Source organism: Acanthochromis polyacanthus, chromosome 15, assembly GCF_021347895.1.
Source record: "Acanthochromis polyacanthus isolate Apoly-LR-REF ecotype Palm Island chromosome 15, KAUST_Apoly_ChrSc, whole genome shotgun sequence".
In the NCBI taxonomy this organism is placed as follows: Eukaryota; Metazoa; Chordata; class Actinopteri; family Pomacentridae; genus Acanthochromis; species Acanthochromis polyacanthus.
This window is the reverse complement of record NC_067127.1, coordinates 13424-40360: the sequence shown is the minus strand read 5'-3', so window position 1 is coordinate 40360 and position 26937 is coordinate 13424. Positions and strand designations below refer to the sequence as shown.

General features: G+C 38.8%; 1 protein-coding gene, 1 long non-coding RNA gene and 1 pseudogene across 3 annotated transcripts; 1 reads left to right on the top strand and 2 right to left on the bottom strand.

Moving 5' to 3' along the window:
* Positions 1 to 1873: 1873 nt before the first annotated feature.
* LOC127537570 (carbonyl reductase [NADPH] 1-like) lies at positions 1874 to 9333 on the bottom strand (annotated as a pseudogene).
* Positions 9334 to 13144: 3811 nt separating this feature from the next.
* Positions 13145 to 19173, bottom strand: LOC127537594 (uncharacterized). Of its 2 annotated transcripts, none has more exons than XM_051960273.1 (8): positions 18231 to 19173; positions 16920 to 17155; positions 16655 to 16834; positions 16063 to 16575; positions 15749 to 15850; positions 15390 to 15592; positions 15039 to 15156; positions 13145 to 13743 (listed from the first exon to the last, which is right to left on the bottom strand). In XM_051960273.1, the coding sequence occupies exons 1-7, from the start codon at positions 18468 to 18470 to the stop codon at positions 15113 to 15115; spliced, it is 1518 nt and encodes a 505-aa protein (XP_051816233.1). In that variant the 5' UTR covers positions 18471 to 19173; the 3' UTR covers positions 13145 to 13743; positions 15039 to 15112. The 2 variants fall into 2 exon arrangements, with proteins under 2 accessions (XP_051816233.1, XP_051816232.1); XM_051960272.1 differs by having other exon boundaries at positions 15394 to 15592; positions 18231 to 19172.
* A 3410-nt stretch (positions 19174 to 22583) lies between these two features.
* On the top strand, positions 22584 to 26656 carry LOC127537545 (uncharacterized). The gene is made up of 6 exons (XR_007947265.1): positions 22584 to 23172; positions 23539 to 23716; positions 23818 to 23926; positions 24136 to 24622; positions 24749 to 24888; positions 25858 to 26656. It is a non-coding gene; the product is annotated as an uncharacterized LOC127537545 (long non-coding RNA).
* Positions 26657 to 26937: the final 281 nt, after the last annotated feature.

Below are 26937 nucleotides of genomic sequence, written 5' to 3'. Positions count from 1 at the left end.
CAAAGTTGTGAGCGTTTCCACCAACTGGTTACACTGGTATCTTCTGGAATGTATCTTTATTCATGCTTATGAAGGTTCCCCAAACTGGCCAGTAAATGTTGCCTCATAGTACTTTTGGATATTTGAAAAAATTAAAACTGTCAGATACTTTACCATCAAGAGTTTTGAAATCTGACACTGATGGCCTGCATTTTGAAGTTATGCTCCCGCATACCTGGACCTTATGGTTCTATTCATTTTCTTCTGAGTTATTGCACTCGGCAAATACTATGCTTTTAAGTTATTTTATTATGCTATAACAAAAATGGGTAAAATAAGAGTGAATTCATGCACCTCCAACTCAAATAGACACTGCAGTTAAACTTTGTTTCCAAACTTTTGGGTCACCCTGTATGTAGCCCTGTGTCAGACTGGCGACCTGTCCAGGGTGTCCCCTGCCTTCGCCCGAGTCAGCTGGGATAGGCTCCAGCGACCCTAGTGAGGATAAAGCGGTATATAAAGAAAAATGAATCTGCAGCACTGAGTTACCAAATCTAGTTTATTTAGATTTTTTTCCCCACATTTTGATGATGTCCAACTGTATTTTGACATTTCAACTAAAGCCTGAATGCTGGCTGAAACCCACTTCTACCTTTATGTAATTGAAACACAGAGACTGATTTGTGAACATTTTATTATATGTCAGAATAGGGGGAGTGGGGGAAAGGGAATTTTCACATCTTACATCTGAAATACATAAGTCCAGATCTTAACAGATCTTAAATAATTTGATATAAATAGACTGAAATCTGGAATGATTATCCAAGAGAGACTGGAGAGGGAATTGTAACACTTTTAGTTCAGTCTATACTCTGTTATATTTGTCTCTATCTGATGAGGGGTTTTTTTAGGTCTTGACCTACTTGGAAATTTTCTCTATTTTGTATTTTCATAAAAACAATGTAAGGACACGTGCTTGTTTGATGCAGACTGCAGCAAAATTCACATCATATATTATATTTTCCTTCTATATTTTAAAATGGAAAAGAAATGCAGAAATTCAAACAAAAATCTTGATTCATCGCAATATTGGCTCAGATACTTTTAGGAAATCTTTCTTGCCATGAGCAGTCAGGCTATTCAATTCAAAATTAAACAGATAAGAACCCTGACAACTGAATTTCCCTTCGGGGATGAATAAAGTGATTCTGATTCTGATTCTGTAAATGCAGTATTTTCTGTTCTATCAGATTCTCTTCATCTTTGTAACAGAGTAATAAGTATGAATTCAGTTTCAGATCTTAAAACCTTTGGTGCACAATCGGCAGAAATCGGAGTCGTAAATAAAGAACATCTACAAGCTGCATTTATACTTCTACTCAGTGAATTATCAAAAGTATTTTACATTGGAATGCAGTATGTTTAATTGTACTTGTTCATCTAAATTTTAAGATAGTCCTTCTGACTTAAAGTTCATTTAAAGCTCTGACATGAACTTGTAACATCTCAATGTTAAAGCTTCTTACTGTAACAAAAAAATGCATTCTGGTTAAGGCACAGTTATATTTTTTCATGTAACATACAAACTGACGATTCATTTCATGAAAACAACACATTTTTTATTATTCTTTTAACTCAGCAGACAGATGCACAATCACACACACGTTGGTCACAAATTAGTAGAATATCCTGAAATAATATTTTGGTTTTAATACAATCAAGTGCTGAAACCCCCAAAATTAAGAAAAACTAGTTGAGAATTATGTCATTGCTTGTTCTGTAGGAATATTGCGATATTTTTCATGGCTAAAAAATACTTTGCATTAAAGTTTTGTGGAAATTAGCTGCTTAAGACGAGACGTAGACAGTTGCACGCTGAATTTTCTGAATATTTTCACCACGGCTGAACCTCTTTTTCAGAAATAAACTTCCCTGAGGCTCTGTGGCTCCAGGAGGCAGCAGGGGCAGATACACTGGAGTGATGGCGCCCTCATCTGGTGACTTTGCTGCTTTGTCACCTGTCATGTCAGTGTTGACCCACCCTGCACAGCAGGCGTTCAGCAGGATCTGGATATAACACATACAGAATTAGAAATTCAGGTTGGAAATGTGACTTTTTCGGACACAATACCCCCCAAAAATTGCATATTAAACATATACAATCCCATTTAGCAGTATTTCTACTGTGTTTTATCTCTTCATTTTATTGAAAGTTTGAATAAAAAGTTTGATTACACCTATCATTTGGTCGCTCCTTGGACAGACGACGAGCCAGAATCATGGACAAAGTCTGCAGAGAACACACATTAAGAATCATTATTTCTATAAATATATCATTCAAGAATCATTTGGGTCAGAATTTATGAAATCTATAGAGTGTAAGACATCAATATAAATCTGTCTTATCTGACTTTTCCATTATTTTACACATTTTAAGACCCTAACATGTACTCAGTCGCACCGTCAGGCCAGTTTTCGACACACCATACGCTGTTTCTGGCCAGCCATCTTCCTTGTGTTTTCCTTTCTGTGTTTCAGTGACAAATCTCTGCATCAGTCCCACCAGCTCTTCCTCGGTTATGTCCTCACTGCGAAATCGCTGCTGCAGAGCCGGACTGCAGTCTTTTAAAAGCCGAAGAACCGCTAAGGCTGGAGAGGTTCACAACACGACCTGAAACACAAAATACAGGACGTTTGAAGCTCATAACTGTTCAACAAACCTCGATAATCAGCATCTTAAAATGCATAAAACCCAAAAAAGTTCTAGATTTAATTTTAAAATATAAAAAATGTTTGCTTATTGCTCTGCATGCCAGTAACAACATGTTTTTTATCCCCCGCCTCCACGAAGTGGAAAAGGGGGATAGAGGTTTGGCCTCCGTCCGTCCGTCCGTCCGTGTTTCCGTCCGAGATGAAGGGGACAGATTTTCTCGGAAACTATTACAGCTAGGATTATGAAATTTAGTGTGTAGCTTCACACCATGGACACCTTGATCAAGTTCGAAAATGAGACCTGTGCGATAATATTTAACAGAGTTATGGCCCTTTATCTCTATTTTGGATATAGACTCATAGACATCATGTGGCGGGGGATATTGATGACCATGTCATGCACTGTTTTCCAAACGCTACTGCTTCACCATACTTTCACCTACAGACTTCATTTTAGTCTTAAAAAAAAGCCCCAACTCTCTTCTTTTCAGGCATGTACATATTGTGACGGTGGGATTTATGGTTTTCCATACAGGAGCCTCCAAAAACCCTAGGTTGAGCAAAAAATCCCATGTTAAAGCATGTGCTCCTCTGGTGCTAGAGTGTGGAGAGGGACAAAATCTGTCGGTTTTTTTTTTTTTTACTTAAATCGCCATCCTGGCCAAACGGTACATACTACAAGGACAATCCTTTCACAGACTATAGTAAAGACTCTCTACATTCATATGAGTCCGACATTGTTCACCTGGCACATTGTTACGTCACGCGCCAGCCCTTAATTGACGTGGGAACCTGAATCGCCCTCCATAAGGCCTCAATGCAAATTTATGCCTTGTGCTGCTTCACACACAGCGATTTTAAAACTGCCGTTTCTCGGTCATTTTCACTCTACAGCAACATTAAAACATACCGACCTCTTCAGTGACTCATCCTGTCACTCACCATCCGGTTACTTTTGTGCTAGCATTCACGGTTAGCCCATAATTAGCGACAGCAGCTGACAAGCTGTAAACTGCTGCAGGGGCGGCACTAGGTTCTCAGGACAGGGGGGGCTTAGCCCCCAGGAGATGCACACAATGTGAGTGAACGTTTAATTTTACAGCTAACAATTTAGTGTGTAGCTTCATACCATGGACACCTTGATCAAATTCGAAAATGAGACCTGTGTGATAATATTTAACAGAGTTATGGCCCTTTCTCACTATTTTAGATGCAGACTCATAGACATCACATGTGGCGGGGGATATTGATGACCATGTCATCTTGTTGTTTTAAAAATCATTCATAGCGGTTAAGTTTAAGTGTTTCTTTGTTTGGCAGCAGGTGGAGCTTTGACTTTTATTGGGTTCTTCTTTAGTTTAGATGTACAAAGTTTAAACTTTGTACATCTGGATTTGAGCAGTTTACAACATTTGTTCATGTCAAAGTTCTGGTTTCTGCTGAAATGCTCTGTGGTTTCACTTTGACTTTGGTTGGATCACCCTGGAAAACTTGTCCTGAAGCTACTCCAGACTTTTCTTGTCTGTTTTTTCTAGTAATTGTTGGATTTAAAGGTAAACTGTTGCTTTTCCTCAACTATCTTTCTAGCTTTCATCCTTTTTTCAGTTCTGCAAAGTCTACTCATTTCTGCTAAGACTCCCAATCATAGCATGATGATGCCACCACCATGCTTCACCTTAAGAATTATAAGGTCATGGAAAGTCAAGATTGTTGGCCTGATATAGCACTTGGAGATAAGTTGTCTTATAATCAGGCAAGATAAACTTTTTCTTTGTGCTTTCAGAGTCTCCTAAATGCCATTTAATAAACTCCCAGGATGTCTAAAGCTCCGCTATAACAAAGACTGGCGATCGTGTTGAGCCCAGATTTCTTCCACTTCAGAAATGCTGATTCTGCCTGAGAATCTTAAAAGCTTTAAAAACCGTTTGATACCTGAACAAATTCACAGAGACTTTCTGGGATTTTGTATCTTGTTTCTGTCCTGATTTGCAGTTGGACAACACAGGCGTGTTTCTAAATTTACTCCAATCTAGTCGTCGTATCGCAAGGATAATGAAAAGAAACAGGGTGTACTGCATGAGTCTGGATAAGTTCTAAATCCACAACATTTTTTGTGTAGTCTGATCATTTTTTCCAGCAGACTGATGTGTTGATTTGAGCAGACCACAAATTAAATCTGTGTGTTCGTACCTCCGGCTTTGATGAGAGGCAGGAAGTGAGTCAACATGTCTCTGGTGGCGAAGAAGTTCGTCTTCAGGGTCACTTCGGCCTGGACAGCAAATGGAGTCGGATCTGCCACTGTAAAGAAAGAGTGAACAAGTTGTCATTAATTTATAGTTCCAAATGCGAAGAATATCTGACAGCAGTTCAGTAATGAACGCTAGGCTTTTGTTAAGAAAACAAAAGCACTCAGGGCTGCACCATATTCGTTTCAGCATCGATATGATGTGTGGATGCCCAATAGTCAAAAATGCAAAAAGTGCAAACACTCGATTCACAGGAGTTCGTTAAAATGCAGCATCACTTGTATGGAAGTATTTCATTATGTTCAACAAAGACAGGTTCTCATTTTACAATTGTTGCCACTGCATGAGACAACGCAGCTCATTTATTTGACAAATTATATCAGCAACACAAACGTTTGCACAATGATTGCTAAGTCAGATCTGAAAGCCATCCGAAATCAAAACAGTGCAAGCGTTAAATGGCTCCAAACAGCATTTTTCATCTTTTATTTTAAATTATTTTTTATTTTTCATGTAGATGCTCCTCTGACAAAATGACTGAATTGTTCGAGATCAGGGGTCGGCAACCCGCGGCTCTTTCATCCTTCTGTTGTGGCTCCCTGTAGCTTTGGAAAAGAAATAATCAGCAGGCTATTTAATTAATATTTCTTTTATTTTAGTTTGTTAATTTTAAAAATTTAATTCTAAATTTGAAGATTATGGTGATCTTGTAACATCAAAATAAAACGTCTTAATTTTTGTCTGTCAAAATATGCGTCCCAGCCGTCAGTCTCCGACACTCGCCGGCCTGTGTGTATTCATTTGGAGTCCTGTTGATCTTCGGATTCCAGTGTTTGCTCTACATTCATTCAGCAGCGGCTGGCCACCATTCTAAATACCAGCCGTCTCTCCTTCAAATTTCTTTGTTTTTTATTGTCGCAAATACACCACTACCGCACGTCTCCGCCTTCACAGCAGAGTCCTGCATTGTGTCGGGTACTCGTCAGTACTAAGGTAAACTACAGATAATTGTCTTGCTCAGTATCTACTCTTTGATATGTCAGGTTAATACGACGTTACTCGCGAGAGCACGGCTCGATGTCACGTCCAGCATCCAGGCAGCAGGTCAGAGAGTCAGAGGAGTGTGGTTTTGGAAAATAGAGCAGCGACTTACCGGAGAAAAGTTATTAGCTTAAGATAACTCATAATACATTTTACAAGTTAAATAGACATTCACAAAATATTGATTTCGAGCTAACATTATGTAACATATGAGGTCCAGGAGCAGAAATGACATTAACCAAGTAAGATAAATATTAGTGGTAGGACACAGTTTAAAAAAAAAATCTAATTAGAGGCTTTGTAATTAATTAATCATGACTGATGGCATCAAATAGCAATATCTGATATAATCAGCAAAGTTTTTCAATTTAAATAATTTTTGGTTGATGACTGAATTGGTGAACAGACATGTACGTTAACTTAAACAAGAATATTTCATTTATATTTATCTGTCTGCTACATTTACAGATTACTGTAAAATCAAAGTTCATTTATAGCAATTATATTCAATATTTTAAAGCTTTTTGTAAACTCAAGCACCTTGAGCATCTCAAAAAGAGGTCTATTATGGGATGGATACACCGGCTGAAGTGCTGCGGTGATCAGAAAACTATTTGTTGCACAGTTTGCAAATAACCACGCTTTTATCCAAGCTGCCATCAGGAAGATTTTTAAAAGAAACTTTCTGCTCAACACACTAAGAGTGTTCTCGTCTTCAATCACTGTTCACCAGACTTTGTTGTGCGCTGACAGTGCATCCTGTGAATCTTCTTCACGGCTGGAAAACAGACTTTAGGTTCATAGCGCTACCTACCTGGCTGGAGTGTTCATCAGTGTTATGGGTGTGCCAGAAATTTGAGAACTGAGAAAGGTGCGGTTAAATACATAATTTTTTTAATGCATTATTTTTTTATTAATTAATTAATCAAAATTAACGAGGGCATAGAGGTAAAAAGCGATATATGCAGTGTTGTCTTCATTTTAAATGCCAAAGGATTTTGCGGCTCCCGGTGTTTTTTTTTTCTGTGGGAAACGGGTCGAAATGGTTCTTTGAGTGTTAAAGGTTGCAGACCCCTGCTCCAGAATGATTAATTATTTCTTAATAGAATTATTCAAATCATCTGATGCAAATTTGTGCACTTTTTTCATATTGTAACGTTGTGAATTAGATAACACTCCAGCACATTTAGATATAAATAAAAATAGTGCAACCCCACTAAATAATACAATAAATAGTGGTAATGATGGGTCAAATTATGCTAATGTGTGTTTTAAATGTTAATAGCAGTATAAGACTGCAGATTGGTGCCAATTTAAGCTGCATATCTAAGCTGTAGTAGTTTAGTCTTTCTGACACAAGAATTTCCTTTGAGATGAGTAACATTCTGTTTTATATTAAGCATCAGTGTTTGCTTCAGTGGAGTTTCATATTAATCAATGTCGTGTTATATTCTCACCTTTGAATGCGATCGCAGCGTTATTGATGAGGATGTCGACTCCTCCGTATTTCTCTTTGAAGAAAGCTGCTGCAGCTGTGATGCTGCTCAGATCATTGATGTCCAGCTGATGAAACTTTGGATTCAGTCCCTCAGAGGACAAAGACTTCACAGCTTCCTCACCACGACCACTAAGACAGGAGGAAAAACTCTTATTTACTGTCATTTTATCGTCATAAGACACAGATGTGCAATGTTTTTCAGTTAGTACTGCTTTGCTCTTTGATTTCAAAGGTCCTAAAAACACATTTTCAGCTACTTTTAGTGATTTATTATCAGCTGAAGTTGGAGATTCTGATGTTCTGTACTTTTATCTGAGCTCTTCAAACTGGTTTCAAACTGGAAGGAGGCAAAAAGTCATGATGAATCGATTAAATCTAATTACATAACTTCACACTCTTGATGAAGCAGAATAACAGAGTTGTTTTATAACGCAAAAGTCTTCACTGGAAAATTCTGTGTGGAATATTACATTTAACCACAAAATTGAGATTTTCAAGGGTATTTGTTGAATAAAGTAGCATAAAATGTGAAAAAATAAATGCAAAAAGATGAAATCATGCACACTGTGACATGTTCCTGCACAGGTGTGACCAGGTGAGCGACCTACACGTCTCTGGATGTGAGGTAAACGTCCCCCTGGAACTGCTTGCAGAGTGCTCGGACGGTGGCAAATCCGATGCCCTTGTTGCTTCCTGTTACTACGGCAACCTTCACTGACATGTCTGCCAAAAGAGTAAGAAAGATGTGAGGTCAAATATTAAACACTCAGACTGATCCTGCTCCACCTTCAACACACAAACCAGCCTGAAGATTTATGACACAGTGACTTTATCGTTTCTGTGAAAGTAAACTCTTTAGACCTTAACCCTACAGACATGTAGGGTTAAGGTTAAGGTTTGGCTGAGTCATGATGACAATTTCAGGGAGAGAAATTCAAATATATTTGTCTAATAATACAGAAAATCATAAACAAAGCATTTAAAAATCATAAAAATGACATAAAACGCTACAAATAAAAAAGTGCAATCAATCTGCTTGAAATTATAATGAAAAAAGATGTGCAAGGATTCGTACTTCAAAATGACAATTTAATTTAAAAAACAACTACTTCTGTCTGCACTGGTTCTGCAGGAATTTTGCAGGTTAGTTTTTCAACTTTTTTGATAAATTAGCGTTAAATTTAAACTGCTTGCTTTATTATGTATGTAGCTTTAATGTGTGAATTTAACAATAAAAAACAATAATACACTACTATGTACTTTCAACACTGACTTTGGCTGTTGCTTTTGGAGGAATTTTGCAGGTTTGTTTTGCAACTTTTATGTTACATTAACCTTAAATATAACAAATAAATGTGATTTAAATAACTAAACTATCGGGTTCATTATGCATTCCGCTTTAATGTGCAAACTAATAAAAAAACAATAAAAACTTACTATGTATTTTCAGCACTGATATGACCTTTAGCTGGTAGTTTTGCAAGTTAGTTTTGCACCTATAGTGCTTAATTAACCTGAAACATAACAGATAAATGATAATACAAAGCTTTAAACTGCATGCTTTATGTTGCATTTCACTTTAACTGTTAACTGTCGCCTCCTGCTGTTTTTTTACGTTACATAATGCTGATGTTCAGTTTTCAATATCTGCCATCTGCAAACGAAGCAGCTGAAAAATAAAAACAAAAAGCGAAAAAGAAATGATATTTCTTACTTGAAGCTGCTGTTGTTCCGCCGATTGAAGCTGCTGTGAAGAAGCTGAAGAGGGAATAAATGAGCTGCAGTAGAACATCAACCGATATATGAAGGACTGAAGAACAACCAGAGGAAAAGGGGCGGAAACTGGGCGGAGTTATGCACAAGATCAGCGTGCATACCCAGAAAAACAAGCTGAACCCCACGTGGTCAGAGGGCTAATCATGGAGCTGCGGTGGAAGATAGCACAGAAGAGATGATTTTATTGTCTGTTCCAAGTAAAAATAGAAATACGTGTTTTATCACGGCTGTAAGACAAATTTGAAAACCACACTGAAACGTTGAAAGCACCCTCACACATTAAAACACAATACAACAAATAAAAACAAGTAAAGCACATAAAATAACTAAAAACACAGTGCAGTCTAGTTTGTGTTATTAAGAGAAGCTGCTGCAGTGGGTTTATTATAATAATAAACGCTTGGGTTTATTTTTAGGGTCCGAGCACCGACGGTGTCGAGGACAGGCTGTGCAAGGGCACCGACTGTCCAAGGTACCGCGGTGCCTCGGACCCTATTGAAACCCTTGGGTTTATTATTATGATATTTTTTTCTGTCACATTTAAAATTGCATTTTTGACGGCCTTATCATACCCCAAAATGCATGAAAGTTGACATGCACATCAGGACTGGCGAAAAATTTGATATTTTATGGGAGTTGCGCATGTGTGTGGCAAAATGGCTCCATGGCGCTCCCTACAAAATTTTAAAAAATCATTAGGCTAGTCATAAGTCATTAGGCTAACTTGCACTGCATTTCATCTACAGCTACAACATTTGCTAGGCATATATAGGACATCTTGACACACAAAAAAGTCAATCGTGACCACACTGTAAATCCAACAGGAAGTCGGCCATCTTGAATTCACTGTAAATGTTTTTAGATTATTAACTCATCAGGGGTAAGTCCCAGAGACCTCAAATTTGGCCAGTATATGCCACAGACCTTCCTGATGAAAAGCAATCAAAATGCTCTGCAAAAGTCAAAGGGCGTGGTCATGGTGACTCCCAAAATTATTGATTATTCGCCATGAAACAGGAAGTGGTGTCTAACTGATGAACATACTGCAATCTGCCTGAAACTTTACATGTATGATCAGAGTTCCGCCCTTGCCACATCCATGTGGTTATGTCCATTCACAGTCATAGCGCCACCTTGTGGTATCAGGAAGTACACATTTTTTACACTTTGATGTGCTATTCTTACTCAATTGATCAGATTCACCTCAAATTTGGTGACAGACGCCTACACACGTTGATGATGATTCACAGAGAAAATGGTGACTTGAGGTTGAAGGGCGTGGCCATGGCGAATTTCGTGAAAATTAAACTATTCATATCTCAGCTGCGAAAGGTCCTGTCATGAACTAGGGCGTTTTAGAACGCATGAAGCAGGCAGCAGACCGGCATGTGAATTGATAATGATTTAATAAGAAAAATATACATCAAACAAAGGTGCTCAATGAATAGGCAGAGAAAATAACAGGATGAGGAAAAACTAACTAAGGGCGACGGCCAAGTGCCGTGAATGAATCTAAACTAAACTAAAGAGTGGAAAGAGGAGAAAGGAGGCACAGGGAAAACAGAATGGGAGAAACTAAACTGAACAAAACTAAAGGCGGACCAGACGGCCGTGGAAAACGCTATCAATAAAACTAAACTAATCAGTAAAACTCACAACTGTCCGGGGAAATCAGAGGACTGGGAGGAAGACTGAGTTGAGGGAGCTGATGGTGGAGATGTGACAAAGACAGAGGAAGCAGACAGGTAATCCATGTGAGGGACTGAGTCCAGGGAGCAGGGGGGCAGACAATGTCAGCCAGAGAGAGAGCGGAAGAGTCCAGGCAACGGCGTGTGTGAAGCGCAGAGCAGGATGAAACAAAGAACGGGGTGCGGCGTGTGGAATGAGTCAATAATTCAGCAAGGAACTAAGGCGAGAGCCAGGCTTTTAAGCAGCGCTGATTGTTCATTCATGCCAGCTGTCCTTCCAGCACAGCCACTTGTGATTAGTCTGATGAGCCCGCACACAGGAGTTTGAAGGGCATGACAGGTCCAATCTGGACGAAACTTCATGTGATGTACACCAGTCGGGGTCTGAAAAGATCCACAATCATAAATTTGAAATATGTCATAGCGCCAACTATTGGCAATAACAAGTATTTGTCATTACATTTGCATGTACCATTGCCCAATACTTTGTCATATCAATCTGAAAATTGGATAAACGAGTGTTCATACCTTGACGATTCATAAAACGCTGTTGCCGTGGTAACGCATTGTTTCCGTAATAAACAAAGTACTTTTTGACAGGTTAAAAATGCTCAAACACTCACCAAAATTAACACACATATCTGGACTCACGGACCATTTGATGTTTGATGGGAATTTCACCTGATTGTGGCAAAGTTGCTTCATAGCGCCACCTGGAAATTTTCAAACATTTACTACGACCAGTACATGTAACCTACAGCTATGAAATTTGGTAGGCGTATGTAACTGGTCAAGACACACAAAATTATAATTGACACTCATGCTCCAAATCCAACAGGAAGTCAGCCATTTTGAATTATGTGTCAGATGTACATACAATTTTGGGTCTTTTTTGACTATTTTCAAAAGCTATACACTCCAACAGGGTAACACTGAGAGAGCTGAAATTTGGCCAGGATGTACAGCAGACATGGGTGATCAAAAGTTATCAAAATGCTCCGCAAAAGTCTAACGGCGTGGAAATGGCGATCCCTGGAATTTGACAATTCGCCATGACACAGGAAATGCTGTGTAACTGTCCCGTACATGCTCCAACCTGCATCAAACTTTACATGTATGGTCACGGTCCTGCCCTGATCACATCCCCTGCAAACACATATTGTTGGAGTCCATGTGGGCACCACTTGGGCTGACTGGGTTTTGGGTGGGCATGGGTTCAAAGTGGGCTTCCTTGTTGGGCCCCACAAGGGCAGCTAGTGGGCAGTAGAAAGATGTTATTGGGCCCCACATGGGCAGTTGATGGGCAAAACAAGCTTGGGCAACAAGTGGGCCTCAGCTGGGCTCCATTCGGAAAATAATTTTTAAAACCATTAAACCAGAAGAGTAACCTTTTAATTCCTATTTTTTCTTATAAAAATAAAAAATATTTTATTGAAATGTTTTAATATATATATTTAGCAGAGATGGGGGGACTCGAGTCATTGACTTGACTCGAGTCGGACTCGAGTTGCCATATTTGTGACTTGCTGCTTACTTGATCAATATAAGCAAAAGACTTGACTTGACTTGGACTTGCTCCACCTGACGTGCGACTTGACTTGACTCATTTGACTTGCCAAGTCACTGCAGTCTTGTTACATTTTTTACAACCTTTTTTTTTTTTTTTACAAATAAATTGTTAGAACATTGCTTTATTGTGCGTGAGTGCACTTGATTTGCAGCATATAATCAGCAAACCTGGCAACCCCTCTACCACGCGACAAGCCTTGTGCCTGCAGTTTGGCAGAGAGCACTGAGATGATATGGAGGATATTTGTACCAGCCCCGTCCCGAAAATAATAAAATTTTGTTACACCGACTTTTCTACATCGCACACAGTGTTGTATAGAGTACTGAAAAAATTTACTTGAGTCGAAGTACAGTTACCCAACTATAAAATGACTCAAGTCAAAGTATAAAGTCTCCCATGAAAATTTTACTTGAGTGAAAGTAAAAAAGTACAGCATACTTTTTTTACTCAAGTATCAAAAGTACTCAAGTAAATTTACTCTGAGTAAAAGTAAAAGTAAAAGTCAAAGTACAAAATATAAAATATTTTACTGAGGCAAATAACAGCCAAAACAATGTGTCCAAAAGAGAAAATCTAAATTTTTTTCACCCATTTTTGATAATTGTGATTTTAATCTAAGTGATAAGGAAACTCGTTCAAAAAGATTTGGTTTATTTAGGTAACTTATGGAAATAAATGCCACCTTTTGTAAAAAAAACAAAATTGTACAAAGAGATGCAACTTAACTGAAAACTTTAACTTCATTTTCATACATTTTTACAGTCCGGGATTTTCTGTAAGAAAATTGATGCATCAACCAAATCTGGTTTAAACAATGAGTTTGAACAATAGAACAAGTTCACGCGACCAGGGGCCAGCCCTATGAAAAAACCTGTCACCAATTCAAAAATTTGCGGTTCATCCTTAGAAGAAGCTGATTTTCGAAGTTCTTGCTATTCAGTCTTGCTCTTCTTGGGGCAAAGACGAGTCCTGCAATGCTGAAAAGCCTTTCACATGCTGCGGAGGCTGGAAGAGGGGTATTCAACTTGACAGACAGTGCGCAGACAGCTGGGTAAGATTTCAGCACAGTCATGTGATCCGCTGAACAGGTCAGATAGGCATCAAGCTGTTTGGAACTATCTTGCGAGTGAGATGATTGCAGAGGTGAGAAGAAGTCTTCATCATCCGATGAAGAAGCCCTTGACTGCTCACTTGGAGAAGACTGCTCAATGTGCTGTTTGATGTAGTCCATTCCTTGAATACAGAAAAAAAAAAAAGTTTAAAAGCTCAATTTCTATATTACACAAAGATAATTAAAGGAGCTGTATCATGGGAGATGCACTTTTTGCAAGTTTTAACCATGTTAAATAGTTATTTCCTCAGTTAGGTTTCTGCTTGGTCCAGGCATGTTTGTTCTCTCTCTGAATCTTCTGCTCTGAGTTGCAGCCCCTCCCAGACTTGAGGAAACCAGCGACTTCAGGCAAATCTGTTCTTGTTACGTCCTTACATCAGAGCCCTCTCTTTCCTGCTCCTTTTTCTCGCTTTCCCCCATATTTATTCGCCTAAAATGCAGTAGCCCTTGTGTCCTGTGCCACTGTTGCAGTTTGAACCAGGAAATAAAGGTCAACTCTGCTCATTTCTTTTGCTTTGTGTCTGCTGCCCCCATGTGCCCCACTGACCCAAGGAGTCAGTGTCAAGGAGGACAGTTCCTGAATGACCTTGAACTTTAATTCCTGGATCCATATAATCAGCGCTGAGATCCTGAACTGTAATTCCTGGGACCACATCATCAGTGCTGAGAACTACAGCGTCAGTGTCATAGAGGACATTTCCCAGTATGAACAGAAACTTGGGACATCTGACTCTGACTGTATGCTTCTGCTTCTTCTACCTTTACCAGAAAGTGTTAATTCTTAATTTTGATCCATTGTTTTTATCTTATGTTTATCCTTCAAGAAAGTATTTATTCTGATTTTTTGATCCATGGTGTTTATCTTGATTTTGTTTGGAATGTTTTATCTGACTCCATGGTTTCTTTTTGTAACAATGCCTTCTTTCCTGCATGCTTCCTGTTCCTGCTCTACATCCCTGCAGAAGGCATTTTTATTTGATTTTAAGTCACTACGTTTACTCTCAATCGTTTTTGCTGTGTTTAAACTCAGCTTGGACTCCAGGACTTTTTTTGTTGACAACCTTTTTTTTGTTTGTCTTGTGCTTTTGTTTTTTTTTGTATTTTATTCCTGTTTTTTTGTTAAGCACGCTGAAGCAACTGTTGTGATAATGGGCTAGACAAATAAACTTGATTTGATTTGATGTGGACACAGAGGGTAATGCAGGATCAAAGAATTCAGATATAAAAAACAGCAAACCTTACATTTAATTCAAAATGAGTCTCTGATGTCTAAAGTGGGGAAGGTTCATATTAATTCCTAGGGATGACTTTGAAATTGCTAAAAAAAAAAAAAAAAAAAGCGTACTACAGCTCCTTTCAGTAAAAAAATACTTAATTTTTTTGCCAGACAGAATTGGGTGCTATTTAATTGCCTCACCCATTTTGATGGTAGCTTCCTCCTTTGTCCATGTGGTCCGAAACTTGGGCAGAAGAATTGCTGCCGCAATCAGCTCAGGATCTTTTGCCATTGTTCCAAACCGAGTCTTTATACCTTCCTGTTGGAATAGAAATTGTAGACAGAATTAACTTTGCATAGTTATGACAAAAAGGTTATTAACTATACTTTCTGAAGTATAGTTGGTACTAACATAAAAAATATAGATTTAAAAAAAAAATAGTACAGTTGTTACGTTAGTACTTTTAGAAGTGGCTGCTGCATTAGTTTTGCACTTCCAAATGTATCTATAAATATGATAAACTCTTTTGTACAGTAAATGATTTTTTTTACCCACTTGCAGTGCATCCACCAGAGGCCTGCAGTATTTCAGCTGCAACTTTACTCTGTCCAATTTAACGGACAGCAACGTGATTGTCGGTAGCAGCCATCCCATCTGGGCGTTGGTTTCTGCTTGGAGGATGTTTGTTGCTTGAGCAACTGGAGTCATCACAATGGCATACTCTCCCAAAAACGCCAGTTCTGCCGGGTTGAACCTGTAAGACAAAAAGTATCTTAGCTGATTAACCATGCATATCCATTGCAGTCTGTTATTTATCTAGGATATTCTAATTGAAACCTAACCCACTTAACTCTCGAGCTAGGATATGTGCTCAAAACCAACAATTTGACAACAGAAATTAATTACTTACATTGGAACTTTGAAGTCATTGCAAAGATTTCTGATGGTCCCCTCTCCTTTGTCTTTGATGATTCTTAGCAGCCTTTCGACAGCGAGGAAGAGCGAGTTCCATCTGGTGTTAGAGAAGAAAAAGTGTTTTTTAATAAGCCTTTTGAAGACCAAGAACATCCATTGTCCTTGATATAATAGGCTAAAAGAAAGAAAAAAGTACAGTAACATGTACACATTTATGGCAATGTTTGCAGTATTTCAAGCTCTGTTTTTCTTTAAATCATAGTTATCACTGCCAGTGTAAAATGGTAAATGTTTCAACTTTCAACCTACCTTGTGGTATTTGGACGTAGAATCTGGATAGTGCAAGAATCCTCTACAGCTTCAGCTGCAAGAGTGGATCTTCCGCACTTGTTCCACAGTGCATGACACTTTGAAAAAGCGGATCGGTAAACTTTCTTGTAAGTGTCGTTCGATTTTGCATCGAGGGCATCAGCCATTACGATGCGATTGATTAGGTGACAGGCACATCGCTGGTGCCTTGGAAGCTGAAACTCCATCCCATCATCTTGCGAGAGAAGATCCGCTACATCCACATTCTCCACTTCAACATCATCTCCACTCTCTTCATCTGTATGATCCTCCCGTTCTTCACTCTCAGATGTGCTCTCAGTCTCTTCTGCATACACCTTGAAGGCTTTTATAAAGTTTGAACCACTGTCCGTGGTGGTTCTCACAATTTTCTCACGGATATCATACTCCGTGTGGATGTCGTTTAGAGCTGCAGCGATCTGGTCAAAGGTGTGAGAGCCTTTAAGCTGTCGGCAGGCGAGGGCCACTGAGCATCTGTTAAGGAGATTTGAGGAAAAATTGTTCTGCTGACAATTTACAAATTATGAAAACCTTAGCTGACAAAAATGCCCACCTATTTAGATCTTCATTGATCCAGTGTGCAGTGACCCCGATGAAGCCACGCCTCCTGACTGTCCAACAGTCTGTGGTGGTTGCGATGTGTGCAACCTCACCCATCTTGTCCGTCAAGGCCTTCTTCATCTTTGTTGCGGCTTCGATGGTCATGGCTCTAAGCTTCACGCGAGTCATCAGCCTGCATTTAACAACAAAACAGGTGACCTTGAAATTATGATTATCTTGTTGATTTTCATATAAAAGCACAATTTTAACATTTGTACCTAGAATTCGGAATCAAGTCTTTCACAAATATCTTGAAAGATTCCTGTTCAAGGAGAGAAAAGGGCTGGAGTCCAGTAATGATGTACTTCATGACCGCTTTGTCCAAGGAACCCTGAGGAAAGATGCTCCACTGGGTTCGCAGTGTTGACTGCACCTGCGTGGACGTCTCAGCGGCTCGCTTTCTTTTAACAGAAGTCAGGGCAGAGTACTTGGCAAGGCTTTCTGGATGCATCCTCTGAAACAGATTATTAGAACATTTCATGTTACAGTTTGTTAATGCAAAAATTAAAATAGGAAAAAAAAAATCTACGGCAAGTCCCAAATAAATCACTGTAATGACAACAAGGGAGACTGATTAATAAACCTTTAAATTAAAACATCAAATGCCTTCTCGATCTCAAAACCTCAACTCCCACAAATAATTATTCAATAAGAGCTCTAATAATGGTACAAGTAAAATAACCTCATTATATATTTTATGGGTATGCACTGCAGGTCTATATTGGTGTTGTGTACAATTTGATTATTGTTTAAAACTATTGCATCTTTATCCATTTAGCTCTGTCTTTTTTTCCTAATAACCTGATCTTAGACCAATTCACATCTACTCATAAGAATTAAAAATGTAAGACCTCAATAATCCAGGCATTGTTCAACTAGACATATTCTTTTTTTCCCTTTTGGCTAACGTTTTGAAGCTCCAAGCTTCTTCATAGGAGCCTTTTGTAGACTGAGAAGAATCAAGGATGTCACATGTTTGTGAACCGAGGTGTTCCTCATCAGCCATGACACCTGGGTTCACAGACATGTGACATCTTTTCCATTCGACAAGGCTCTGATGAGGAAGCTTGGAGCTTCGAAACGTCAGAGAAAGAAAAAAAAAACATGTTCAGTTAACTAAAATAAGATTTTATCATGTTAACTTGAATAACAGTCAGATGGCGAAAGTCAGGTCAAGGTATAGGCCTAAACATGTGACGTTGCAAAAGCACACAAATAACAATCTAAATTGAACCAGATAATGACAAAAATGCTCCGCTGTAGCATAACTCATAACCACCAGTAGCCACAGCTTAACGTTACATTGTGAGAAACAAGCTACAACAAACTCAAAATTAAGTGATTTATTTCTAATTTTTTGGCTAATGCAAATAGGCCGTCTTGCTAGCTTGTGAGGCTAATGTTAGCTAGTGGGCGCGCCAAGAGTGAAGCTAACTTACGCAAGACTATTATTTAAAGATAGCAGTATAACACCATCATGCAAGAATATTGTTAACTAAGCCAATATAACCAAATATGTTTGCCCTTACCTTCACGTGCTTCCGTAGATTTGACGGTGAATTTTTGTAAGCCAATATTTCAACTAGCTTTGGAGTGCAAAGCATGCACTTCATGCGGAAAGAATCTGACTTGACCCCAACACAATCAAATAGGGAGTGAAGATAAGGCCATGGATGTTCAGCGTCTTTATCCAGTGAAGGAATTTCTTCATCACTGCGATGGTCGTCTTTATCACTCGCCTCCGTCTCATTTTCAGCCATTGTAAGCATGTGCCAGCCAAGCGCTAAATGCTTAATTGGCGGGTCCAAGCTAGCTTGGTCCAGGCACCCAGGCAGGCTAGTGCTGCGTTCATGTTCTCTGGTAAAGACGAGCTTTCTCCTCAGGAACTCGTAAATATGAGGTTGTCTGTCTGGTTTTTAGTGGTTTATGTAATTTTATTGAGGGAGAAAGGGAACTTTAAGCAGAATAAAAAGTAAAATATTTGTTTGACTTATTCAAATAATCTTATAGAAGATGTGCAAGGGAAAATATATTGAAACTTCACAGTCACGTCAAATAAATAAAATGTAAATAAATGTGTAAATCAATCAATTGCCTTTTCACAATTTGATTGATTTTTCTGATTATTTAAAAATCTTTCGCCTCTATCCTTCATTTTGGAAGGTTATTTTTTTGTAAATGTCTCCGTTTCCCAGTGGTAAATACGACACTACCTTCAGTCCTGTGCACTGGGAAAGTCGTATTTCCTACTAAACTGGCTTCACATGAACGCAGCACAAGTCTCACTCATTAGCCGGCTCGTGGCCCGGAGACGGAGCAAAGTTCTGAACTGCTCAATATTTTTACTCAATCCTGTTAGAAAAGTACTTAAGTAAAAGTAGCAGTAACGAAGTAGCTTATTGAAAATGTAGTGGAGTAAAAGTACATTTTTTTCATTCAAAAATGTAGTGGGGTAAAAGTAAAAAGTCATGAAGAAAAAAATACTCAAGTAAAGTACAAGTACTGCCAAATCATACTTAAGTACTGTACTTAAGTATTATTACTTCGTTACTATACAACACTGATCGCACAACAGAAGAGTTGCTGTCTGCAAATTTTGCAAAATAAAAGTGACCGATACTGCGAGCACCACATCAAATTTTGTAAGACACCTCAGGACAGGGCACAAAGAAAGGTGAGTAACATGCTGCAAAGCTTGCTAACGTTTTGACCGTAGACTGTATATAAAAGAGTTTTTTGTAAAGGTTTTGACGATAACTGTTTCGCGATTTGACTGCAGACTTTGGAGGGAGTACTAGGCGAGTGGCTTGCTTGCTATGTTAACATTTTTGCTAAAAAGCTAGTAGCATGTTTTGGTCCCTGACCACACTAAGGAGGAGGTGTCAAAGATGATCAAAGGTATGTTATAGATATACAGTGAAAACATGCCAGGTTAGCCCATGTAAAAAAAGGGCATTATAAAAAATGTTATACACATCATATTATTATGTGATTAAGTGATATTGTTTGTGCTTTTTCTTTGCTCAAGAATTGATTCTCAAAGAGGCAGCGAAAGTGGCGCCAACCCCACGCGTAGAAGAGGAGGACAAGGTCCAGGGCAAAGAGCTTCCGTCGGGCCTTTTCGCATCTTACTATAACAAGAAGCAAAAGAAGGATTCTGCTTCGACACCACATATGCAGCTCACACACTTTTTGGACATTTGTAGTGGACAAGACTGCCTCAACTTCTGGACACTAAACAGACACACCCTTCCTTCTCTCTACGAGGTTGTGGTAAGACTGTTGCATATTCCTGCATCTAGCGCACCAGTAGAGCGCGTTTTCAGCCATGGTGGTGTGATCATGCGACCCCATCGTTCCCAACTCAGTGCAAAAGTGTTGACCAATTTGATTTTTTGCAAGTGTAATGGCCATTGGTAATGGCTCACATTCTGATGCTGTCTTAGCTTAGGCACCACCCACCACCCTACCACCCACTCTTTCTCTTTCTCTTTCTCTTTCTCACACACACACACACACACACACACACACACACACACACACACACACACACACACACACACACACACACACACACCACACACAACACACACACACTGCTGTAACCAAGGCTGTCCAAAAAAGAAAAATCTAATCTGATGATCTTAGAGAAGCATGCCTGTGTTTTTGTATTGTTGGTTTGGGAGTCTTGTTAGCAACATGTTCGGTGACATCACCTTTACTACTTACCCATAATATGAGAATAATGGACAGATTATGAAAAGAAGACACCTGGTCCTCTGCACACAGAGCCACCTGCTGTTGAAATTGGTACATGGTTGATAAGGGTTTTCCAGTGATGCGAGGTAACAGAATAAAAGTGTGTTAGGTTATGTTATGTGACCGTCCAGATCTTGTTGAACCTCATTGCGACTCCAATTGTTTCCACTGCAGGATTGGTCAGAAAACATGTGTTTCTTGATTTAAAATTCCTGTCAATCGTAAATGAAAAGTGCTGGCCAAACCACACACACACACACACACTTTGGATAAGGTGCATTCTAGCTCCAGTTTCACTTACAATGTATCTTTTCATATGATGTGATTGTTCCATCTTCCGCTAATAAAAAGCTGTTTGTAATTCATTCATGTTGAGGTGATTCATGAACTTCAGCTTGCATTAAAAATAATATATTGACAGCAAGCTTGTTGCAATACAGACATTTGAAAAAAGTAATTAATTTGATAATGACTTGACTTGCTTGACTAAAGCTATACTTGGACTTGACTTGCTTGACCAAAGCTCTGCTTGGACTTGACTTGCTTGATCCTCCTTACAGACGACTTGGGACTTACTTGAGACTTGAGGGCTAAGACTTGTGACTTACTTGCGACTTGCATGTATGTGACTTACTCCCATCTCTGATATTTAGATATACTTGTGTATGGCAGGGCCATATTAGTAGACCTACTTGTTAATATGTAATAAAATGAAAACACATTCAGCTGGATTAAAGGCATTAGAGGAGATTTAATTTCCTACGACTTGAACGTAGCATGCGCATGCGCACATACAACCTCTCCCTCACCCCCCTCTAACCTCCCCCCTTTTAACATTTACGAAGAAACGCCCCCCTCCAGGAACTTGCGTAGCACTCGTGAAGTTGTCTTGTACGGCTGGGTCCCCCTGGATCTTTATCTGCCATCATGTAAAAAAAGATGAGCAAAACAAGTCGCCAGCTAACTACGAAGCTATACCAAAGCAACACATACAGAAAACACGTAAGTCCAAGGCGTACGTAATCTACGTAACTAGGCCTGAGCCGGAAGATTTTTGATTGACAGGAAAGGGAGCAAACCAAACGCCTCGGTCCGAGCGCATTGATTGGCTGATGTTTTTCAGGTCCTGCCATGTCCACAGTTTTTTTTTTTTAAATTCTTTTAGAAACCATACATACAAGTCCACTAAAGGTCAGTATATTCATTTTATATGAATCAGACAAATTAAACAAAAAAAAATCCTCCATAATGCCTTTAATTTACACAATATTCAAATATCTTTACAGCAGCCCAGACTATGGGAAAACCCCACCCCCTTTGAGCAAAAGTTAAAATCCGCCCAGCAACATTTTGCCGCCTTCTCCGCTGTCTGCTGCTCTAGTGGTTTGTGATCGGATTTTGCACATTTTCAGGTAAGAATCAAGATAATGACAAAGAACATCCGCTTCTGTTGTGTGATAGTAGTCAGAAAATGTGTGTAGTGCATGGTGGTTGCCAAAACTTCTCTTTTTTTTGAAGCAACACTGCCAGCAAGTACTGCTAGCTTTAGTTAGCTTCGGTAAAAACCTTGATGTTGAGGCCTGTACCGCTAGGTTTGAAGTCGCTCGCCCCTCTTTTATCACACAGCCCTTCACACAGTTTAGCATAAACTAAGCTGAATGGGAATATTCATCTTAATTTGATCTTGTACCAGTTGAGCTTTTCTCTTCACATTTCTTCTACTCGGACGTTAGCTCCACCGCTAGCCAAAGCGCGCTCAGTGTCACACCCAACTCACTCTCTGCCACTGCACTACCATCAAAACTACCACAATATCAGGTCAAAACCTGCAATCTTAACTTTGACCGTCCGCTGTTTGCAATTTGTTTGAACTGTTGGTAAAATCGATACGCGGTAAAAAATGCTTAGTAGTAGTTAGATTTTAGCCAGTATGTAGCTAGCTATTCCGAAGAATTTATGAGGAATAAAATTAAATCCTAAAAAGTAAAAAACTGGCTGCTTCAATGCCATCTTCAGAAAGCATATCTGTCCTAATGCTGGACTGTACTAAGTTGGATGTGTGAAGTCAGAGTTTCCCAGTCGGATCAGTTTCGGCCCCGGCATAAAAAAATCAAGATGGCGGCTGACCGTGTTTGCTTCGAAAAGTAAATCCGACAGCAATATTCTTACATTTCGTGTGTTTCTAATAGTTGTGCTTGCCTCTACACAAAATGATCTAGCCACACAATCATTTACACTGCGGCAGTTGAGGCTCTGCGGGTGTAAAATGAGCCGTTTCTGCATAATGCTAATATCGCTAATGTTAACCGGCAGTCTCTAAGAAATATCAAGTTTGACTATTATTTATTTGTAACAATAATTACTAAATTCTCAACATAACCAGACTGTCTGGGTTAGCAAAATAACTTGGAGAGACATATGCTTTTGGGTATAAGCCACATTTGTATTATTATTTTATATTTGAGTCACTCATCAGATCTTTCCCCTTGACAAATAGAACAGATTCAAGTAAAAACGAATCAACGTATTTGCCACTTTTTAGTTCTGAAGACAAGTGGAAAGCATATAATGTTTGTGTTTCTGCACGTTTTTCTTGAGTAGTACCTGCATAAATTCACATCATTCTGCTCCTTGATGTCTTGTTTCTGTGTTTTAGTTGCCTTCACCTGGTGTTCCCACTGTGGCTTCTCTTTGTCGTGACTACATTAAAAGGTATGTGAATGGTGTCAGTCACTTCAGGTGAAAATACAATATTCTCGTTCTTTCAATATGTAACTTGTTAACATTTTATCTTGAGTGGTTGACCTACATGTGTATTTGGTTATGCTCAGCATGGCAGTTAAACATGCATAGATTAAACTATTAGTAAATGATTATCTGCCACCATGCTGCTTATTTTTGCATGTATTTTTGCACCTGTGGAGGAGTTAAAGACAAAAGTGGTTTTGTTGCCATTCAAGACTGGATACGTGGCTTTGCCACTCCTACACTAGCATAGTGGGGTGTTTTTTTTTTTTTTTTTTGTTTTACATTGTTTTTTATAATTAACACATTTTTTAATATTTGCTTTTTTTTCAGCATGTTACCATTCGCAGTAGTCGAGTTTCCCAATAATAGTGTGGCAGTGATTCCCACCAAATGGTTTACCTCGCCAGCGGAAGATGAGTGCTACTGGCCACCAGGGAAAGTTAATGTGACGAAGGCAGTGATAGACCAAAAAGATCCTCAAAGTGACTGGAAATTTTTTAAACTCACTGTGAGGAGAAAAGCTGGTAAGATTAACAATACAATCTGACTTGGTTAATTTATTCAGTTTTAAGATGTTCTGAATTGCTATTTATTTGTCTGTGTCCTTAGGAACTTATGAAGTTGCCCATTCAAAAATGTTGGAATATGAAGAAAAAAGCGATGTGCAAACAGATTCAGAGTCAAGTGACAGGTTTGGAAGAGGAAAGCGCAAGAAAAGGTGAGTCTATTTGAAATATGAAATGGTTGAATAGATACTAAGTCCAATGCAAAAGCAACAAATTTACTTAAGTAATCATAGAATTTTAATACTTACTGACTTTAAAATGAACTGTAAAAGGCTCACACTCACTTTGTATATATGTATAAAAAATGTTTTTACCAGCTGTTTTAAAATATTCACTAATTTTGGTTTATATACATTTTAAGGCAAGTAATTAGGTCCAGTGAGGAGGAGGAGGAGGAGGATGATGATGAGTTTGACATCCACATCAGGTCTCCATTATCCAGGGCCAGAGCATCTCCTCCACAGCCTCCACCCACCCTGAGACCTGCACAGACACTTCCACCACCTCCACCCACCCTGAGACCTGCACAGACACTTCCACCACCTCCATCCACCCTGAGAACCAGTCAGACACCACCACCTGTAACTCGCTGCTCATTGCCTACACTGCCTCCAACTACCCTTGGTTCTATTCGAGACAACATGTTCATCCGCGTTCTTTCACTGCTTGAACAAATTAAAGAGACTCAAAAAGTCCATGGAAAATTACTACAAACAATTCTTCAGCAAGGTAGCATTGTTGGTTCATCAATCTTCCCATCCACCCCAGAGGGTTTCCTGCTTAAAACCGTGGGTGATCTGCAATCCATTGAACAAAAATTGGCTGATCAGACCTTCATGTCCGACTTGGTATGTATGCGATATCTCACATACAGACTCTCAAACAGCCTCATAGACCTGCCAGCTTACATACAGCCTTATAGACACACAGACAAACTCACAATAAGACTTTCTTTTTCTTTGGTTTCCCCTCAGGTTGCAGCTGTGGCAGATATTGGTGGGTCGACGGTGGACGAGGCCACAAGAAGAATTATGACTTTCCTCTTGGACAACGGTTTGTCGCGACAGTACAACCTGTTGGGCGGCAATGGAAAACGGGAGTTCAAGGCTCTGAGGTTGTTTGAAGTAATATATGATAGGTGTTCATGTGGATATTTGTTCTTTCAAAGGTTTTGTTGTTATCCTGCAGAAACATCCTAACATGCTCAGTTTGAATCAGACGTTCAACTGTGTTTTACAAAATGAGGGGGGACATGCTACAAGTAATATCCAAAAAATTGGAATATGAAAAAGTTTGAAAATATTGGTCAAATAATAAAACAGAACTCATGACACAAAGAGGGAATAATTAAAGCTATTGTTTTTGTAAAACCTCTATATTTTGGCTTATAAGAAATGAAAAGTCAATTTTACTGGTTTCAAAAACAACTTTGAAACAGGTAAAATTGACTTAATTTCTTGTAAGCCAAAATAAAGGCATTTTTCAATAATCACGGCTTGAATTAACTTTTTGTGGCATGAGAGTACATTAAATCAGGGGTTTTTTCCTTCATTGTTTGACCAATGATTTCCAACCTTTTGACAATATTCTTTTTTTTTTTTTTTTTTTTGGGGGGGGGGGGGGGGGGGGGGGGTTACTTGTATTTTGACTGAAAGAATTCTGGCTCTGAACTTTTTTAATGACAAAATTCAGAGAATCCAAAAATCTGTCAGTTCTACAACACAAATGATAACCCTGCTGCCAAGTAGACCTCGCGTTGTTTCCCTGTTGTTCTCAATTTTAAAACAAGCCTATTGTTAAGAAAGGGGTTTATCAGACTGGCAACCAAATAAAAGCCAAATAAACATTACAAGAATATAATTTGAAAATAAAAATCTCTTCCAAAATGTATTATTTCATTTATTTTCTGAATATACTTATTTTGTTGGTCCCCAAATCGCTTTTATCTTCTCGTACAGTTTAGATTTTGTCAAATATGCCAATTGAACACAATTTTTTGAGACTTGCCTCTTGCTTTTTCAGTCTTGGCTGAGATATCTGTTATCACATGAAGTAAGTGGCTGTTATAATTTGTTCCTTGCAGGAGGTTTAAAGAAGAACGCTATGACCTCTACAGTCACTCGTAAGGATGGGGAAAAGGCGGTTGGGAAGTGGCTCATTGGTACTCGGGACCGTGGAGGAGATAGACTGGCCCGGGCAACCAAAAATGCAACACCGGAACAAGAACCTGAAAACGAGGAAAATTAACTCGATAAGGCCCATCTACGCTCACCTGGCAAAATTGGGAAGTAACATTTCTTAAGATTTTTATAAAAAGGAGACCTCAGTATTTGAAAAAAATGGCAAACAAAAGACTGAAAACAAACCCCCAAAAACTGCTGTAGACCAACAAGAGAGCATTTGTTTTTCTGTCTGTAGAATGGACCTGTCTTGTGTCTTCTATGCATGGAAAACCAAAAGTAACAAACATGGTTTGAGGCTGCTTCATACGAGAGGTGACAGGACACGATCTGTATTAAGAAAAGGATGAATAGGGTCCTATTCTAATCTGGAATTTCTCATGGTGTGCAGAAACCCTGTATGTATTTTACTTAAAAAGGCGGACCTTTGTTAAAGAGTTTGACAAAATATTTTTATTTATGTATACTTTAAGTGTTTTTTGTTATTGTTTTTTTTTTTTTTGGCCAGTTCTAAAGGTTAATTCAATCTGGGTAATGTGAATCTTGGTAATGTAAAATGTACATGTGTAATGGGAGGCGTAATTTGAATATGCTTATGTTTTTAAATGTATTAGTTGTTTTACATGTTAACACGTTTTAATAATTGAGTGTTCATCTGCAATTTCTTTTGTTCAATATTTTAAAATAAAAAAGCTAATTGTATTATTCTTTGTTACGGTATTTCACACAAGAACTGCATGAAATGACTGTAAAATAAGCATCAAGAACGTATTTGTTGGCCCATAATATTTATATTTACCATCCTTTAGAGTACCATCAAAGCCCAATAATCAGCCCCTCGTCGGGGAAGACTAGTAGTTGTATTGCTGTTCTCTGCTTTGTGACTGTAGCCTTTACATAAACTATAAGAGTGTAAGAGGGGCCCCAAAATCAAATTTGTTTGCCCATAAGGGCCACTCATGGGTCCCATCAGGTGCCCATAA